We start from the raw sequence: 17677 nt of genomic DNA on the forward strand, positions 1-17677 counted from the left end.
CAGATGTATGGTTGCAACCACATGTTGCGCCACAGCCTGTGCCACAGCCTGTGCCACGCACCCTTGCATTCATGCGCTGCGCCACCTGTGCCTGCGCACCCCTTGAGGCTGACGTATGTAGCTTCTGGCGACTTGGCGACTTTCCCAAGGACACCGAACGTGAAACTTTGGACACCTAGACGAGCTTTGACTCTCATTTCGCCTTTACATACCTACCATTCTGGCTCAACTCGCACATTCACTCATTTGTAACCCCGGATTCTCTCGTTCATCTCTGTCTAGTCCAATTCACGCGTCTTATGATGCACCTACATGGCTGCTGCTGGGGCCCGTGACTTGAACTACTGTGGCCGCGTCCGAGCTAGCCATGATCAGCCGGCTTTACAGCGCCATCCAGAACTGATTTAGCCACGACACACCTCCGGCCCTTGACCCCCGGCGGGATGCCTTCTTCACCTCCGTACCGTCATACTGAGCCGCCCGACTCCCCCGAGCACGACTCCGACTCTGACCTCGAGCTCGACATCCAGGAGCTCGATCCCATCTCCACCGCGCCCACCCGAGGCTCCAAGCCCGAGCCTGCCGACAAGTCGCAAAAGACCTCGAGAATCGCCCTCCGCAACCTGCGTATGGGTGGGCTGCGCAGAGCGGGCAAGCGACATCGTGCCTACGGGGAGCTTGGCCACGATCGCGATGCCGCCGACGAGGACGATGACTCGCGCCGCCTCCTGGGCGACCAGGACGATGCTCGAGGGGGCGAGGATGGCGCGCCCCTCCTCGGTGGTCGCTCAAGGGACAATCAAGGTCGCAGAATGTCTCTCAGCTCTGTTCTAAGAGTGCCGAGCTTCATGTCCGGGACGAGGCGGGGACCTGACGACGAGGAGCCCCCCGAGGATGACGACCCCTCCTCTTCGCGGATAGTCCCGGTCGGATCCGTGCAACCAGTGCGATATCCCACAAACATGGTCTCCAACGCCAAGTATACCGCTTGGTCCTTTCTCCCTGTCACACTCTACAACGAGTTTTCTTTCTTCTTCAACATGTATTTCCTCCTCGTCGCCCTGTCACAGATTATTCCTGCGCTACGAATCGGATATCTCACAACGTATATCGCGCCGCTGGCATTTGTGCTCTGTATCACCATGGGCAAGGAAGCTTGGGACGATATCGATCGACGTCGGCGAGACAACGAAGCTAACTCGGAGCAATACACGGTCCTCAAATTCGCGGACCCTGCGCCGGAACCGAGTCCACGACCGAAGAAATTCCTTAGGTCCGAGACCATGAAGCGCGGATCTAAAAAGGGCCAAAGCGAAAGAACGGAAAGAGCTGGATTGTCAGACATACAGGAGGACCCCGAGCTGGAGGCCCGAAAACCTTCCTCAACAATAATAGAAATGAGCCGAAAATCCAAGGACCTTGCTGTCGGCGACGTCCTTCGTTTGACCAAAGGTCAACGTGTACCAGCGGACGTTGTCATTTTGCAGTGCTCAAACAGCGAGACTTTGGGTACTGGCGACTCGGATGAGCAGCATGACCTTGGCGATTTGGTATCCTTAGAGGACGGAGCTGGACCGAACTCCAAGGGGAAACAGCCCGCGACGGAGAGACATGATACGGCAGCGGCCGTTGTCACCGTTGGTGAAACATTCATCAGAACAGATCAGCTAGATGGTGAGACGGATTGGAAGCTTCGACTTGCGTCGCCTCTCACCCAAAATACCCCCCTCGAGGAATTGGTCCGCTTGAGAGTCAATGGCGGAAAACCCGATAAAAAGGTCAACGAATTTCTTGGAACTGTGGAACTGCTACCGTCTCGTGAGGAGGCCACTCAACAGCAGGCGTCCCTCAGACAAGAAGATGGAGCTGCCACGACTGCGGCGCTGTCTATCGACAATACTGCGTGGGCGAACACTGTTATCGCTTCCCAAGGAAGCACTCTGGCAGTGATCATGTACACTGGACCCCATACTCGATCCGCTCTATCCACATCACCATCTCGCTCAAAAACCGGACTTCTCGAATACGAGATCAACTCGCTTACAAAGATTCTCTGTGCGCTGACGTTGGCTCTGTCCATCGTGCTCGTCGCGCTGGAGGGCTTTGAAAACAGACCTGGAAAGCCATGGTACATCCAAATCATGCGCTTCCTGGTCTTGTTTTCCACCATTGTGCCCATTAGTCTGCGTGTCAACCTCGACATGGGAAAGACTGCTTATGGTCGCTTCATCCAAAGGGATCCTGGTATTCCAGGGGCTGTTGTTCGTACGAGCACCATCCCGGAAGACCTTGGCCGTATTGAATACCTTCTGAGTGATAAAACGGGAACCTTGACGCAAAATGACATGGAGATGAAGAAGATCCACATTGGCACTGTCTCTTACGCCAATGAAGCCATGGACGAGGTCAACTCGTACGTTCGCCAGGGTTTCTATGTACAACCTACAACAGACCCTGCGACGCAAAGTATGCTTATTACTCCATCCTCAACATATGTCAATACCGTTGCGGTTGGTGCCACCCGAACAAGGAGAGAGATTGGCACCAGGGTTCGTGACGTTGTCTTAGCTCTAGCACTCTGCCACAATGTGACGCCCACTACTGATGAAGAAGATGGCAAGGAAGTCACGTCATATCAAGCTTCTTCTCCCGACGAGATTGCCATTGTCAAGTGGGCCGAGTCGGTTGGACTGAAGCTTGCTTCTCGTGACCGGAAAAGCATGACGCTCGCTGCTACGACAACAGGCCGTCCCGTGGTGCGTGTCAGCATCCTTGACGTGTTCCCATTTACATCGGAAGGAAAACGCATGGGTATTATTGTCCATTTCCAGGACGACCTCAACAACCCAAATCGTGACCTCGGTACTGGCGATATTTGGTTCTACCAGAAAGGCGCAGATACCGTCATGAGCTCGATCGTCGTCGCGAATGACTGGCTCGATGAAGAGACGGCCAACATGGCGAGAGAGGGTCTGCGCACCTTGGTTGTGGGCAGGAAGAGGCTATCGCACCAGCAGTACAAAGAATTCTCCTCTAGGTACCACGAAGCGTCACTGGCGATTCACAATCGCGATACTGGCATGCAAGAGGTTGTCGCGCAGTACTTGGAGAACGATCTTGAGCTTCTTGGCGTTACTGGTGTCGAAGACAAGCTGCAGCGCGATATTAAGCCGTCTCTCGAGCTCCTCCGCAACGCGGGCATCAAGATTTGGATGCTGACGGGCGACAAGGTGGAAACTGCACGATGTGTGGCGGTAAGCTCGAAGCTTGTTGCGCGAGGCCAGTACATTTATACTGTCGCCAAACTGAAGCGAAAGGATAATGCTCAAGAGCACCTCGACTTTTTGCGCAACAAAACAGACGCTTGTCTTTTGATTGATGGCGAGAGTCTAGCGCTCTTGCTGAACCACTTTCGTATCGAGTTCATCTCGGTGGCAGTCCGTCTCCCGACCGTCGTTGCATGCCGATGCAGCCCGACGCAAAAAGCCGAGATTGCAACCCTCATCAAGGAGTACACCAAGAAGCGCGTCTGCTGCATCGGCGATGGCGGCAATGATGTTTCCATGATACAGGCTGCCGATGTCGGTGTCGGCATCGTCGGCAAAGAAGGTCGACAGGCCAGTCTAGCAGCTGACTTTTCCATTGAGCAGTTCTGTCATCTAGTCAAGCTGCTCGTGTGGCACGGGCGCAACAGCTACAAGCGCAGCGCCAAGCTCGCGCAGTTTGTCATTCACCGCGGTCTCATCATTGCCGTCTGCCAAACCATGTACAGCATCGCCCTCAAGTTTGAGCCCGAGGGCCTCTACATTGACTGGCTCATGGTCGGGTACGCCACCGTCTACACCGCCGCACCTGTGCTGTCCCTGGTCCTGGACAAGGACGTGGACGAGAACCTGGCCAACCTGTATCCTGAGCTGTACAAAGAGCTCACCACCGGCCGGTCGCTCTCGTACCGCACGTTCTTCGTATGGGTGTTTGTGTCTATCTACCAGGGCGGCATGATCCAGGGCTTGTCGCAGATCCTCACCGGTGTTGAAAACAAAAAGATGACGGCGGTCAGCTACACGGTGCTGATTCTGAATGAGCTGCTGATGGTGGCGATTGAGATTACCACGTGGCATCCCATCATGATTGTGAGCATTCTGGGCACGTTTTTGATGTACATTGGATCCATGCCGTTCCTTGGCGGATATTTCAACCTGGAGTTTATTATTACATGGTATGTCTCTCCCCTCAATGCTCTCAATGACTCTACCTTGGACTACTGCTTACACTATGCGCAGGGGATTTGTTTGGCGTGTTCTGGCCATCTTGTCTATTTCACTTGTGCCCCCGTACGCGGCGAAGCTTATTAGGAGAACGATGAAACCGCCGTCGTACAGAAAGGTGCAGAGTCGATAGAGTAGCGGGCAAGTATTTTAGAATCTACTGTGCATTTTATAGCACCTTTCTCTCTCTTGTTCATGTATTTGTCGTGTTCTACATCACATATGGCCGTTGTGACGCATCGTGCTGGACCATGAAGTCTACCGGCATGCACACAAGTGGATCTCCTTTCGTTGTTCTGTTACTGATTTTCAGGGATATTTTATCACGCACATTGTCACAAGAAATTGGTACATCGCAACGATGCAGCGTGCATGCACCATGCGTGGGATGTAGTGGTGCAGTGCACCTGGAGACCAGCTTTTGGTCGTTGAAGAGAGGACGCAAGTGCACTTTACTACCTATGTTGCCCATCAGCCAATACCTGGCGAGCGCATTCTATGCAACCCCCGGCTTCCTCTAAATGAGTTCATATTTTGCGCAAATTTTATCAATGTTTCTACAGATCAGGCTCTCGGCTTTCTGCTACTGTCGTCACGTGGAGGACATCATATCTCGGAAACGCCGTAAGCACCAGCGCCGACGATCAGTCAGCCACTTTCAACTCTCCCAAGTTCACTTTCAAGCTTTAGCTCTCACAAGTTCACTTTCAAGCTTTAGCTCTCACAAGTTCATAACAGAATCCACCATGTCCGCCAACACTCGCCTGGCCATAGTGCTCGTGCACGGCGCATGGCACGGGCCGTGGTGCTGGAGGGACCAGGTCCCCGAGCTGCAAAAGCTTGGCTACGACGTGGAAACGGCGCACCTGCCGTCCGCGCAAGGCATCGTCGGCACCACGCAGCACGACGACGCCGCCGCCGTCCGCGCCGTCCTGGAGCCGCTCCTGTCCGCCGGCAAGCGCGTCATCGTCGTGGCGCACTCGTACGGCGGCCCCATCGGCAGCGCCGCCGTCGTCGGGCTCTCTGAGCGCCAGCGCCGCGCAGCGAGCCTGCCCGGCGGCGTGCTCGGCCTCGTCTGCCTGTGCGCGTTCATCTTCCCCGGCGGCATGGACCAGGGCGCCGCGATCGAGGCCGCGGGCGACCTGCGGTACGTGGTCTGGGACGACCCCGCGGAGGGCCTGTTCGTGCCGCGGGACCCGCGGGCCATGTTCTTCCCGCCGGACACGTCGCCCGAGGACACGGACTGGGCGGTTCCGCAGCTGCGGCCGCAGAGCATGGCGGCCAACAAGGGGATAGTGCCGCCGCAGGCGTGGCAGGAGGACGCGGAGCACTACGCGGGCAGGCTGGGGTACGTTGCGTGCACGGAGGATCGGGCCGTCCCGTTTGAGGATCAAAAGGCCATGATTGCCGGTGCGGGCGGTGCAGAGAAGTGGATTGTGCGTGAGCTGAAAGGTTCGGGTCACAGCCCGTTCTTCTCTCGCCCACAGGAGGTAGCATCTGTTTTGCATGGGATTGTTGAACAGTTCCAAAAGGAACAAGAGGTCAAGGCATAATTTGGCATTGCATATAGAAAGACTGTACCGGTTGGCATGCTGGCAATCGGCGTCAGGTTTCCTCACAGCGAGCCCGTCGTGAATGCTAGCCCAAGTTTCACGGGACTTGCAATCGCGTATTTTCTCGTCTCATTCCCATCACCATATACACTATATATATATATATAAATATGTAGAGCATAGAATTGTTTCTGCTACAAACCTGTCCAAATATCCGTCATCATTTCATCTCACTGCGTCAAAGCCGCTCACCAAGCAATACACTCCTTCAGAAGGGGGTGGTCCTTCTGGTAGATGGCCTTCTTGTGCGGCTGATCGCCCGCCTTTCCGAAGCCGTAGAACGAGTCGAGCTCCACGCCGACGTCCAGGGAAAAGTGGACAGAGTTGGTGTTTGAGCACGCGCTCGGCTCGTGGACGTCCGCGCCGACCGCGAACGCCAGGTACGGCGCCGCGAGGCCCAGGCCGCCCGTGACGTGCTTGCCCAGGATCTTGCCGGACAGGTCCAGCGTCAGCAGCGGGTTGACCCGCGCCGTGGCGTCTACCTTGCCCGACACGGACGGGCCGATGCGCTTGAACTGGGGGTTCAGGCCGGTCGAGCCCTTGCCGATGGCGATGGACTGGCCGTCCGGGAAGTCGAGCTCCGCGCCGACCACGCTGGTCACCTTGCCGCTGATGTCGGAGACGGAGAGGACGATGTCGAGCGTGATCTCGGGCGTGATGGTGACGATGTCGGCGACCTTGAACTCGGCGAGCGGAAACTTGGCGATCTGGATGCTGCCGGACAGGTGCGACGTGGAGATGGCGGCCGAGGCGGTGACGGCGACGGCGAGGCGCACATTGACGTTGTCGGCGGTGACGGCGGACGCGGTGAAGCCGTGCTTGGTCGAGATGGTGATGTCGGTCTCGAGGCTGCCGTGCGAGCCGCAGTCGGAGCAGTCGACCGAGATGTGCGCCGGGCCGACGTCCGCGTCGTAAAAGTGCTTGTTGAAGGTGTGCTCGAGGCTAATCTTGGCCTTTTTTGAGTAGCTCGCCCGGCGGCCCAGCTTGTCCTCCACGTCACCGCCGCCGATGTTGACGGCCGCGTCCTCGACAAAGTCGCTCCACTGGCCGACGGCCTGCACGGCGAGGTGGGCGAGACCGGCAGCGTCGTCGTAGGTGATGCCGGAGACGTGGTATGGCTGGCGGCCGTGCTCGCCGCCGCAGCCGGGCGCGTCGACGACGTAGACGAGCGTGTTGGCGGCGTCGGCGGCGACCCAGGCCCAGGAGCGGCGGGGGGCGGCGACGGTCGAGGCCGAGCGGAAGGTGACGGTGACTTGCCGGGCGTCGGAGCAGTCGACGGAGCGCACCAGGTCGGCGAAGTGGTGCTCGTTGAGCAGGCGGTACTCGGGCTTGGCCGTGACCGTCATGTTGGCGAGGAGTCCTGGATGCGGTTCGTGTTAGTCTTTGAAGAGAAGGGTAGCGGGGAACACGGCGGCTTACCCTCGTCCTCTTGAGTCCAGTAGAAGCTGTCCTCTTGGAGGAGAGTCAGGTCATTGTTGCCGCTGGAGACGGTGTTCTTGCCGTTGCCGGGGGCGGGAGCAACGGGGGAGAAGACGATCTGAGGTGCGGCGGCAGCAGCCTCCGCGACAGCCCGCTGGATAGGGTTGGCAATGACAGTGCCAGCGAGGGCACCGAGGACGGGAAGAACAGCCTTGGAGAACATGATGGGCTTTCTAGTCTTTGCTCGAACCATTTTGATCTGATTTGAGAGAGAGACCTACAAGGCCCCGGGGCTTACACGGCTCTTATATACTTGGCGTGTGAATACCGCCGGCCTCATCTTGGACAAGGTATCATGTCGTTAACCCAGCAGTCTCGCCGAAGTGCTACAGCTCGAAATGGAAACTCGTCTACTTCATTCCGCCCAGTCGTCGAGTAGACAAGTACGATCGTGTGTAGCCGGAGCGCCCTGTCCATGTCAGACCAAGGTAGCATTGCATGGAGCATAAGCGATTGGTCAAGTCCGAGGTGGAACCTCTGATGTATTGACTACTGAACCAATGGCGGTAATATCATGCAACTAGTGTGTACGGAAATGCGACGGATGGGCTCAGAAGCCCGAGGGGTAGCATTCACGTCTTGACAACTGGTGGCACCAAAGTGTAAGTGGGAAGCAAGAACCAAGTCTTCTAGGCTAGAAAAGGAGGAGTGCGCATTTCTCCGTCTTATTCGCAGCTTCTCCCAATTGTCTATCTCATCCCGGCTTGGCCTTTATGCAGCCATAGTCATCGTTCACGCCTGGAGCTAGTCGGGCTTATTATCCAGGGGGACGATGCCTGGATCGAGCATAGAGGGGGCGCGGGACGGCAGCGAAGTCATCCACACGTCCACAGCAAAGCACCTTTAAGGATTCAAGAGCGCGGAGAGAGGGTCCCCATCTGGGATCGACGTAGCCCCATAGGGGGAAGGGGAACTTTCTTTGCAGCTTTATTGCAGTAGATCCCGCGTTCGGCGACCCTTCGGTTCCCGTTTCGCTACGGCTCCTGCAGCAAAGCTGAAAGACACCTTGGTCATCCGTACCATTGCTGATGGGGGGCTATGACCTTGTCTTCTTTTGGCTCCTTTGCGAACCTGGCCCGATATTTTGATCAGGACCTTGGGGAGTGCTGGCGGCTACGACCCTGACGGCGACGTAAATATTATTCAAAGTCCCTCTCGCAGACTGCCAGCTTTGGGTATAGCTCGCGGGTCGGGTTCCTTGGTTGGTCTCGTCTCCCTGCTCCTCCATCTGCACGACATATATCCGGTCGGCGTCCCTGGCGGGCTGTCGAGCCAGAAAGGGTATCAAGCCAGGCCCGCAAGGCTGAATAGAATACCGAGCCAAGGAATCAGTTGCTCCTTTCCACTTCTCTTCTTCAATGGGTTGCAGTTGCAATTGCGCAAAAGTCCTTATACGGACTGAGGCAATTGGCGGGGATATTACTCAGTCTAGCTACGATGATGCGCTTCAATTCCGCTCAATCCGTCCCATTCCCGAGTCTCGTGTATAAAGAAATCAAGCTATTGAATAAAGAAATCAAGTTATTGCATCTAATAATACAAATTGACCAATTCAGCTTGCACCCAGGCAATATATTAGAGCCTTTTGCGGACATTGAACCGGCGGCGCCGGGATGGCGCCGCCCATCCAAGCCATCTTACTTGGCGATATTCCGTAGGGTAAGGTGACACGGAATGACGTCGGCGTATTATTGTTAGTTGCAAGCTCGTGGAGCAATATTCTAGAAACGTCTTAGCATGAGTGAATAGTCACTGCTACGCAACTGTCGTAGCACAAGACAAGAGAGCAGGGTCAACAGTTGTGGCATCTGCATAGCAGGGCGCGAGGCAATCTGGCCGAGGCCGAGTTGCTACACAGGGGCGGGTTCAATTCAGAAAGGCATGAAATTGATTGGTTAAATCCTGCGAGTCGTTATCTACATTGCATGTGGCTTTGCCGCCTCTCACCGGCAGAGCATGTGACATCACACGTTGCATGCCAACAAGTCACAATGCACCAGACATTGACTGTATGAGTAATATCCAATATTCTAGGACCCTATGTACATAACAGAATGCAACTATATACGCCTATTCTACAGCTTCAACACCAGCCAATCGGCAGCAAAGGTCGAGTTCCTCCTACGCAGCTCCCCAGCTACGCCGCCCACCGCACCCTGCGTCTCGACGCCGCCGAGCCACACCTTGGGCCCTGCATAGTGCGATATGAAGCCCTCCGGGCCCGACACCATCAGCAGGTTCTTGCCACGGCTCTCCGCCCGGCAGGTGCACGGCCGCGCCCCGGACGGCTCGAACTCGGACGCCGGCGCGTGGAACTTTTGGTTGTGCGGCTGGCAGTCCGTCGCGCCGGGCGTGGTCGGTGCCGCGTCCGCGCGCTGGATGGCCGTCGCGATGTGGGACGCGCGGAACTGGCTGCTCTCGTCGTCGATGCCGACGCGGATGCGCAGCCTGCTCCCGTAGCGAGCCTTCATCTCGTCCAGTTCGCGGCCCAGGGGGCTGGCCGCCGCGATGGGATGCTCGACCTCTGACGGCTGCGGTCTCGATCTTCGCTGGAACCAGTTCCACCAGGATGGCGGCTCCGGCCTCACGAGTACATCGGGAGCTTGTTGGAGCTCTTCTCGGCTCCGGATGGCCCAGAGTAGCGTGAAGCTCGAGTCCGCGTGGCTGTCCAGCACGGCCCGGGCCACCTGCACGGCCGGCGCGACGCCGGTGCCGCCGGCGAGGAACACCACGTTTCTCTGCGAGCCCAGCCGGGCGGCCACGTCGAAGCCAGGGTGCGTGCCGCGCAGCCAGACCTCCCGCCCGACGCCGAGCCGGCCAAGGTACGTAGACATTTCGCCGCCGGGGATGGACCGCACGTAGAACCGCAGCTTACCGTCCTCCAGGCGCTCGCCTTCCAGAGGAGGCAGGGGCGTGTAGTTGCGCGCGATCTGCACCTCGGGCTGCTTGAACTCGACGGACCAGAGCGGGTAGCGCCACCTCGCGCGGTCGGCGGTCAAGTACCTTGGGTTCGGATTGGGGTGCTGCGGCGCGACCGTAAAGATGAAGGAGGTTGCCGAGATGTCATCGCGCGCGGTTATCGTGTAAGGGACGAAGGTGTCCTGGTTCAGAACCTTCTCTTGCGACGAGGGCGTGGTGAGATAGTAGACGGTACCTCCAGCAATGAGGAGAATGGCGGCCAGAGCAGGTCTTGCAGCGCGAGCATGTAGCTGATTTTTAATGCCCGTTTGATATCCATTTGGTCTTTTTATAGGCTTTTGCGTTGATAATGGTCGCGCACTTGAGGCAATGGAGGGTATCGAGGGAGGATGAGCTAGAGGCGCAGCAGAACCACTGCCGAGGTTACGGCCGCAGGCCCCTATCATCCTTCGAGGGCCATTCATCGCGAACCAGCCTAAAATTGTATATTCCGATGCTTCATATGTTATCGCCAAATCATACCCGACAATTGTGTGCGAGATATAGCTTGAAGTGACTTTAGTCGATGTCTGATGCAACTAGACTCTGAGGACAAACATCGTGGGATTACGAGAAGCAGTTTTTGGTACTGAGTCACGTGTAGCATTGAACCAGAACACAACAACCAACACTGGTTGTATGAGGGTGTCTTGCTATTATGTGAATGTGAGCAATGATGGTTTTCAAAATCGACTTCCCTTGGATTTTTTCCCTTCATAATAATTTCCATGCAGCTCGTGTGCCGTCGTCTCCGACGCATCACGACCCCCGCTGTGGTAGCGAAAACGGAACATACTACCAACCAGGCAGCTAATCAACTGCATAGTTAAGGATTGATCGTCACAACATAATAGGCTTCATTTTTATACTACTGCGATATTGATATCTTCACAGCTTTCGGTTATAACGGACCGTTTGTAAAGCTACTGCAGGTAGCAAGCAAACCAACTCCACCTTCGTGGGACGTAGGTATGAACTGTGCTGGCAAAGTGACCGCAGCCTTGTTCAGATTCTACACTTTACATCAGCCATAAAATCGCATTGACTGACTGCTTAAAGGTACTTCAAAATTGCTGGGCACGATGATCTCCAGTCTCTCATCACACCGGAGCTACTGAACTATATAGTCGATACCAAGATCCCCCACAGCAAGACCAACTCTCTTGACTTTGCGGGAGTATACAACTCCATATCCGGAACGGACTTTCCAGAGAAAATGAAATCGACGATTGCCCGTCAATCATTGATAGCGATCACCGAGATGGCTCCTGATGGGCAGATGCCATCCCCATCCGACCTGGATCTCATGTCATTTCTACCTCCGCCCGAGTCGCCCGAGTTCCCGGTCCAATGCTTCGGTTGCAGCTCCTCCTGGACAAAGCCTCTCGCGAACTCTTCAGCGGCATTGACCTGCACTGGCAGTCTGCCCTGTTCGGGCCGCTGGGCCGCCGGCTCGTCGGCGAGTGGCTCGCGCTGCCTGCCGCGCTCCGCCCCGGCGCGTGGGCTCGGTGGCGCGACGACGCCGGAGTGTCGAGATTCGACTACTGGCTGGTCACGCGCCTGACGTGGATCGCGTCGATCAGCCATGACGAGAGCCTCGAGAGCCAGCGCATCGCCCTCGAGCTGGTGGAGGAGACGCGATAGATGGTGGAGGAGCGCTTCGGGGTCGAGAATCCGTACCGCGCGACGAGGGAGGCACTGCTCAAGGACGGCTTGGCGTTTCTGTGCGAGATGTGCAAGGTCGGACCGCCGAGGAACGCAGATGGCGGTATGGATCGCGATCCCTGGATCTTTTGGTGGTGCATGATTCTCGACGCCCACTGGCCCATCATTGAGCGCTTCGGGCGATACCCGTACCGTAATGCAATTCTAGGTAGAGAAAGCAGCGAGGAAGAGAAGCGTTGGCTGGATGGCACGCCCCATGTTGCTGAGGCACCACCTCATGTGGCGGAAGCTATCAGTAGGGATAATACAAAAGGAGTATGGACGCCCCTGGGGCAGAATCACTAGCTCTATAGGTACATATATAAGTTGAAGATGGGCATCTCTAATGGCCAAGCCAAGAGTCTGTCTATATATGATACAATGGTTCTAAAAATACATCTAAGCCCTTATATCCTCAAGATGCGCCTCTGAGGGTCGATGCCGCCTCTAAACATGTCCGCTACAATGTTCCCCTTGACTATCGTCTCTTCAATAAGACCCTCCACGTGCTTTGGCTCAACACGGCCATACCATAGACCGTGGCCTGCGAAGCGATGCGGCGACCCATCTGCCATTTTCTTTCCCGGAGGAATGTAAATGATGATGTTGCCCGCAAACTTGTGCCCGCCAATGTGGCTAATGACCTCAATTCTCGCCGTGTCCTTTGACGGACCAGCAACACCCTCCAGCCGCGGCGCCTCCGCGTCGGCCTGTACCTGCACCGGCCCTTGTAGGACCTCGACGCCTTTGCGCCGGAGCTGCCTCTCGAACTCGTCGCGCAGGAGCGGGCCGAGGATGCCGCAACGCATGTCGCGCCCGCCGTGGCCGCAGATTAGGACGAGGATATCGTTCACGTCCTGGACGCCGGGCAGAAGGCTCTGATACGCGTCGTTGCGAGTGAGGATGTCGCGATGCACGGGCGAGAGCCCGCCGTGGGCGGAGTGCAGCTTCTCGGGCAGCAGGTAGCCCTTGGCGAGCGCCTGGACGTGGTCGAACGAGACGCGCGGCAGGAACGGTACGTATTTGAAGCTGGGAAGCAGGTAGACGGAGGTGTTCTGCACCTCGGCCCGTGGTGGGACTGAGCTGGGCAGTGAGCTGTTGACGAGCGCAACGTTGTGGAATGGCTGTGAATTGTCAGTACGGGGCATACTTCATGAATTTTTCTGAGCACAGAAGCAGGATCGACTTACATCGGCATATGTGCCGCCCCGGCCAAACAGTTCCTTCAAATCAGCAGCCAGATTGTCTCCGCCGTTCTCCTCCTCAATCTTGGAAGGCCAGTCATCCTTGCCAGTGCAGATGAGCACCTGCTCCGCATACCCCGCGATTACGCCATTCATTGGGCTCTTGTGGTCGATCTCGAGGCCTTCTGGCATCACCGGCATCTCTGCACACTCGCACGTTGGCGACGGGCATGTCGGCACCGTCGGCAGCGGCGGCTTGGAGGCAAAGGCACGGCGGGCTGGCACCGCAGCAAGCGAGGTCCTATTGACAAGCTGCCACGTCTGGCGTGTCAATTGCCGCAGCATGAGTCGTTGCGGCATGGTTGTCGGCCTGCTTCTGCGTGTGTAAAAGGCGAGATTGTGATTACGCATGGTTTACGGGACCTCTGATTTGCCCAAGCTCGGAGACCGATGCACGAGTGCCGTCACCACCATTACTAAGGCGACCACTTTGCAATCTTGTACGCAACCCATCTACCGGTACACTTAAAAGCACATGCAAAGAAGATCATTGTCTATTTATTTCATCAGGAAAATCAAGAAATGGCCACTCACTGGTGAGCGCAAAAGGAAGAGGCAAAAAAACAATGCAGTACGCAGCGTAGAGGAAAGTTGCGCGAACCGGGATTCGAACCCGGGACGCGTGCTTGGGAAGCACGCATGCTAACCACTACACTATCCGCGCAGGACAAAATGTTAGCGAGTGGGGAATTTAATTTGGATTATAAGGATATGGAGTACTGCCCCCACTTGGTGCTTCCTCCTTCCCCTCCAAGTCTCCGCTTGGCTGGCCAGCTCGAACATCGACCTGGTCACCTCGACGTCAATCCCTCGGCACAGCTGCACTCGGTTCGACTCGCGGATACACACAACGCGACGGAAGCACGACACCATGGCAAGCAAGGTCGACCGTATCGTGGCTGGGTTGCTGGAAACGATTGCCGCCGGCGACTACTACAAAGCACATCAGGACGCCAACTCCAAGGCCATCCGCTACATCCACAAGAAGGACTGGACGGCGGCCGTCGACATTCTCTACAGCGTAGCCCAGGCGCTCCTCAAGGCCGGTAACGGTGGCAGCGGCGGCGACTTGTGCAACCAGCTGGTCGACGTCTACAAGCAGGCCGGGCTCAAGCCGAACGAGAAGAACAATGGACGGCTATGCACCCTGCTGCGCTTCTTTGACAGCGAGGAGCCCACGCGCAATGAATTTATCAAAAAGATGTTGGGGTATGTGATTGGAGGCTAAAATTTGATTCTCCTATTGATATCTATCCTGTGATGCTAACTAAACTCGTCCAGGTGGTCGGCTAACGACCCCGAACTGCACCACGAGGTCGGCTCGCTCTACGCCGCAGAGCACAACACGGACGAGGCTGAGAAGCACCTGATCCGCGGCACAGAAAAATCGGCCGGGGTGCTCTTCAGGATGGAGTACGCGTGGTACAAGGAGTCGGGCAAGGAGTCGGTCGAGCGCGCGGCGTGGTACGCCGCACGCGCCGTCCTGCCGAACCTGCTAGTCGGCAACGTGCGCGACGCGAACACCTGCTATCGGCTGTTCGTCGACACGCTACGCGCAGACCACCCTAATCTGACTGTAGAGGACGTGCCAGCGCCACCGGGCTCGGGTGCGGAGGTGCTGCATGTGTTCTCGGACCTGCCGCTGCTCAACTTTCTGGGCCTGCTGCTGCTGACGGTGCAGCGCGGCGCGCGCAAGATGTTTCTCAAGCTCAAGTCCAACTACACGGCGCAGATTAACGAGGTCGAGGGCGGCGACTGGGACGAGGCGCTGGAGAGGATTGAGGAGAAGTACTTCAGCGCCCCGAGGCCGGCGCAGAGTGACCCGCTCATGGACATGATGAGCAGAGTGTTTGGCGGCGGTGGCGGCGGCGGCGCGGGCGGCCAGCCACCGCAACAGAAGGGGAGACCTGCACTCCCGGCCGATGCAGTCGACTAGAGGTCGGCTGGGTCTTTTCGTTAGAGCATAGAGTGAATTCAAGCGTCATGATAGAGCTTCGTTCGACAGCGATGTGCCACGCGTGAGCATGTGAGCATGCAGGGCGAACAAGATTTAGCCTTGCGGCTGCTCTTCCGGTTCAAACATCCAGTTGTCTTCAGCCAAAGCGTCAACTTTAGCACGTAGACTCGCTCGAACTGCTTCCAGTAGTTCTGCTGAAGTTAGACTTGGGCGCAACACAGTTTGTAGAAACACGCTGTACCTTCGGGCTGATCAGGAACTGCAGTGTAGTTAATCCGATGCTGTACAACAGCTTCTGCCAGCCTCTGCCGCTCTTCTATACTTGACGTTAGCACACAATAAACTTAACTAGACAGGACGACATACGCTCTGTTTCTTGTCTGGCATCCAGCGCCATCTCGTCAATGTCGTCAAACGGCAGCACCGGCGCGCCCTCGAGGTCAATGTCCCCGTTCTGGTTGCGCACCACGATCTCGCACATCTCCGCCATGCGCTGCTGCTCCTCTGCCGCCGCCAGGCGCGCCGTGTCAGGGTGAGTCGCCAGCGCCGCCGCCGCCGCCGCAGCCGCCGCCGTTGCTGCTGCGGCAGTCGCGGAAAACGAGGACGCGCTGCTGCTCGTCCCGTTGGCGGCGGCCCCCGTAGGTCGCCTGATCAGATGGCTGCGGAAGAGGTTCGTCCGGTCCCGCGAGGAGGCGGCCGGTGGCGCCTGGTATGCCGGCGCGGAGGCTGCGCTTGGTGCGCCGAGCCGTGTGCGCTGCAGCGGGGGCGGGGGGTGGTGGGAGGAGCCATTCACGTTGCGACCACGATCATTCATGGCTGGCACTGCTTCTCTCGTATATACTGGGTATCTTCAAGGTTGTGATGATGAAATGCAGATGGTGAAATCTAGACCTGATAAAAATTAGCAAGGGGTGCTTGCTCTTGTCTTACAGGCTGCACGGCGCTAACAATCCTGTATCCCTTCAGGTGGATGGCGGGCAGCTTGGTGGGGCATGACTGAGCATGTGGAAATCGAGCTTGTCAAGCATATCAAAGGAAGCTTATTTGACGGTCGATAGAGAATAGTTTTCTCGAATGGCCATTGCAAACGTCAACGCTTTCATGTTGTAAAAAAAAACTATGCTAAAACTATTCAAGTCGGGCCAACCGAATCACATACAGCTAGCTGTACTAGTACACAGTTCTCAAAGAAAAGCAGCGGCCATTTCCTTTGAAGAGAGTCGTATTAAGTATGCCCATTGCGCATAGAGGCTCAGGGGTTTCTGTCATTTTATCGCGTTCAGAGCGACAGGTTGTACGAGTACTCGTCCTCCATATTCTGGGTAATCCAAAGCACGACGGAGCTGCGAAGTGGTTAGCCGTTATTCGGCTGAGCAAGACAGCCATGCCGTAGGGCGAAAATGACATACCTGAAGCCTACCAGGGCGTTGCTAGCCAGCGTCTCGATGCCCATGCCCAGCGCGGGGAACCCGACGCTCGGTACGATGTACTTGAGAACGAAGACGGCGACGCCGCCCGCCATGCCGCCAGCCAACGCCGCGAACCCGAGGAATAGCACCACCCGGGCCTTCCAAGCAACGCCGGAGCCGCTGTAACTAAACGAGTCGGCACTCAGGCGCTGCTTCTCGACCGAGTTGATGATGAGCATGCCGAGCGAGGAGAAGATGAGCGGCAGCCAGTCGACGAACTTGACGTGGATGTTGGATCCGTTACTGGCCGACTTGGACCACACGGCGGCATCGAGCATGGTGTAAAAGGCGAGGGAGAACTGCGAGGGTTTTGTGTCAGTCGCGGTGAACTCGGCGCGGAGGGGGGTTGCTGTCTCGGGCTCGGAGCTGCGAGCTGTGCGCCGGGCAGGTCGGATGCGTCGTCGCGGCGCGGCACCAGTGAAGAGCAGCCGGTGATGGGGAGAAATTAACGTACCAAGCCTCCGGCCGCGTAGATGCCGGCATTGCGAGCCCAGATGCTGTTGAGCCACTCGGGCTTCGAGAACTTCCAAAGTCGGTCCTCCTCCATGGTGGGTTGCGGTAGCTCCGAGCGCTGTCGTTTATCGGCGAGAAGGATTTCGAATCGAGTATAGCGGTGTACGCAGATGCCTAATAGAGTGCGATGGCTGCGCGGGGTCGGGATCGTCGGTCGAAGCTTTTCGTCGTGCTGATGCGAAGGTGAGCTGTCTAGGATGTTGAAGCGTCGTCGCTGGAGGCTGGGGCGGGTTCCGATGACGAAGCCAGTGGTCGCAACGGGCAAGAGTCACGTGTGCCTGAAACTTTGGTGAGAGGGATCCGTGACTTGAACAACAGCGGCAAAACGACAGGAAACAATAACACATAGACGAATTAACTAAGGCTTTCCTAATGGAATTTTCTGCGTCTTCAAAATTATCATACTATAACTCTACGGCGTTGTCGATTCATCTCCCTGGCAGCTCACCAACATGGTCAACGCTTGTCAAGC

The 17677-nt window shown here is 56.8% G+C and overlaps 9 protein-coding genes across 9 annotated transcripts; 4 read left to right on the top strand and 5 right to left on the bottom strand.

Annotated features, from left to right (window-relative positions):
• Window positions 1–443: 443 nt before the first annotated feature.
• Window positions 444–4401, top strand: ISF_01530 (ATPase, P-type, phospholipid-translocating, flippase; the record flags this gene model as incomplete). The annotated part of the gene is made up of 2 exons (XM_018845137.1): window positions 444–4219; window positions 4284–4401. 2 exons carry the CDS (start codon window positions 444–446, stop codon window positions 4399–4401), a joined length of 3894 nt encoding a protein of 1297 aa, XP_018707903.1.
• Window positions 4402–5014: 613 nt separating this feature from the next.
• On the top strand, window positions 5015–5821 carry ISF_01531 (hypothetical protein; the record flags this gene model as incomplete). Its single annotated transcript, XM_018845138.1, has 1 exon — window positions 5015–5821. The coding sequence occupies one exon, from the start codon at window positions 5015–5017 to the stop codon at window positions 5819–5821; it is 807 nt and encodes a 268-aa protein (XP_018707904.1).
• Window positions 5822–6069: 248 nt separating this feature from the next.
• ISF_01532 (hypothetical protein) lies at window positions 6070–7553 on the bottom strand (the record flags this gene model as incomplete). The annotated part of the gene is made up of 2 exons (XM_018845139.1): window positions 6070–7241; window positions 7301–7553. 2 exons carry the CDS (start codon window positions 7551–7553, stop codon window positions 6070–6072), a joined length of 1425 nt encoding a protein of 474 aa, XP_018707905.1.
• Window positions 7554–9435: 1882 nt separating this feature from the next.
• Window positions 9436–10743, bottom strand: ISF_01533 (cytochrome c mitochondrial import factor; the record flags this gene model as incomplete). Its single annotated transcript, XM_018845140.1, has 1 exon — window positions 9436–10743. One exon carries the CDS (start codon window positions 10741–10743, stop codon window positions 9436–9438), a length of 1308 nt encoding a protein of 435 aa, XP_018707906.1.
• An 836-nt stretch (window positions 10744–11579) lies between these two features.
• On the top strand, window positions 11580–11962 carry ISF_01534 (hypothetical protein; the record flags this gene model as incomplete). The annotated part of the gene is made up of 2 exons (XM_018845141.1): window positions 11580–11663; window positions 11741–11962. 2 exons carry the CDS (start codon window positions 11580–11582, stop codon window positions 11960–11962), a joined length of 306 nt encoding a protein of 101 aa, XP_018707907.1.
• A 467-nt stretch (window positions 11963–12429) lies between these two features.
• On the bottom strand, window positions 12430–13566 carry ISF_01535 (Sucraseferredoxin-like protein; the record flags this gene model as incomplete). The annotated part of the gene is made up of 2 exons (XM_018845142.1): window positions 12430–13146; window positions 13213–13566. 2 exons carry the CDS (start codon window positions 13564–13566, stop codon window positions 12430–12432), a joined length of 1071 nt encoding a protein of 356 aa, XP_018707908.1.
• Window positions 13567–14137: 571 nt separating this feature from the next.
• On the top strand, window positions 14138–15202 carry ISF_01536 (putative protein family UPF0363; the record flags this gene model as incomplete). The annotated part of the gene is made up of 2 exons (XM_018845143.1): window positions 14138–14475; window positions 14548–15202. The coding sequence occupies 2 exons, from the start codon at window positions 14138–14140 to the stop codon at window positions 15200–15202; spliced, it is 993 nt and encodes a 330-aa protein (XP_018707909.1).
• A 114-nt stretch (window positions 15203–15316) lies between these two features.
• Window positions 15317–16037, bottom strand: ISF_01537 (hypothetical protein; the record flags this gene model as incomplete). The annotated part of the gene is made up of 3 exons (XM_018845144.1): window positions 15317–15414; window positions 15465–15539; window positions 15590–16037. 3 exons carry the CDS (start codon window positions 16035–16037, stop codon window positions 15317–15319), a joined length of 621 nt encoding a protein of 206 aa, XP_018707910.1.
• A 465-nt stretch (window positions 16038–16502) lies between these two features.
• Window positions 16503–17239, bottom strand: ISF_01538 (UPF0220 domain protein; the record flags this gene model as incomplete). Its single annotated transcript, XM_018845145.1, has 3 exons — window positions 16503–16566; window positions 16633–16991; window positions 17147–17239. 3 exons carry the CDS (start codon window positions 17237–17239, stop codon window positions 16503–16505), a joined length of 516 nt encoding a protein of 171 aa, XP_018707911.1.
• Window positions 17240–17677: the final 438 nt, after the last annotated feature.

Source organism: Cordyceps fumosorosea (assembly GCF_001636725.1).
Source record: "Cordyceps fumosorosea ARSEF 2679 chromosome Unknown scaffold_2, whole genome shotgun sequence".
In the NCBI taxonomy this organism is placed as follows: Eukaryota; Fungi; Ascomycota; class Sordariomycetes; order Hypocreales; family Cordycipitaceae; genus Cordyceps; species Cordyceps fumosorosea.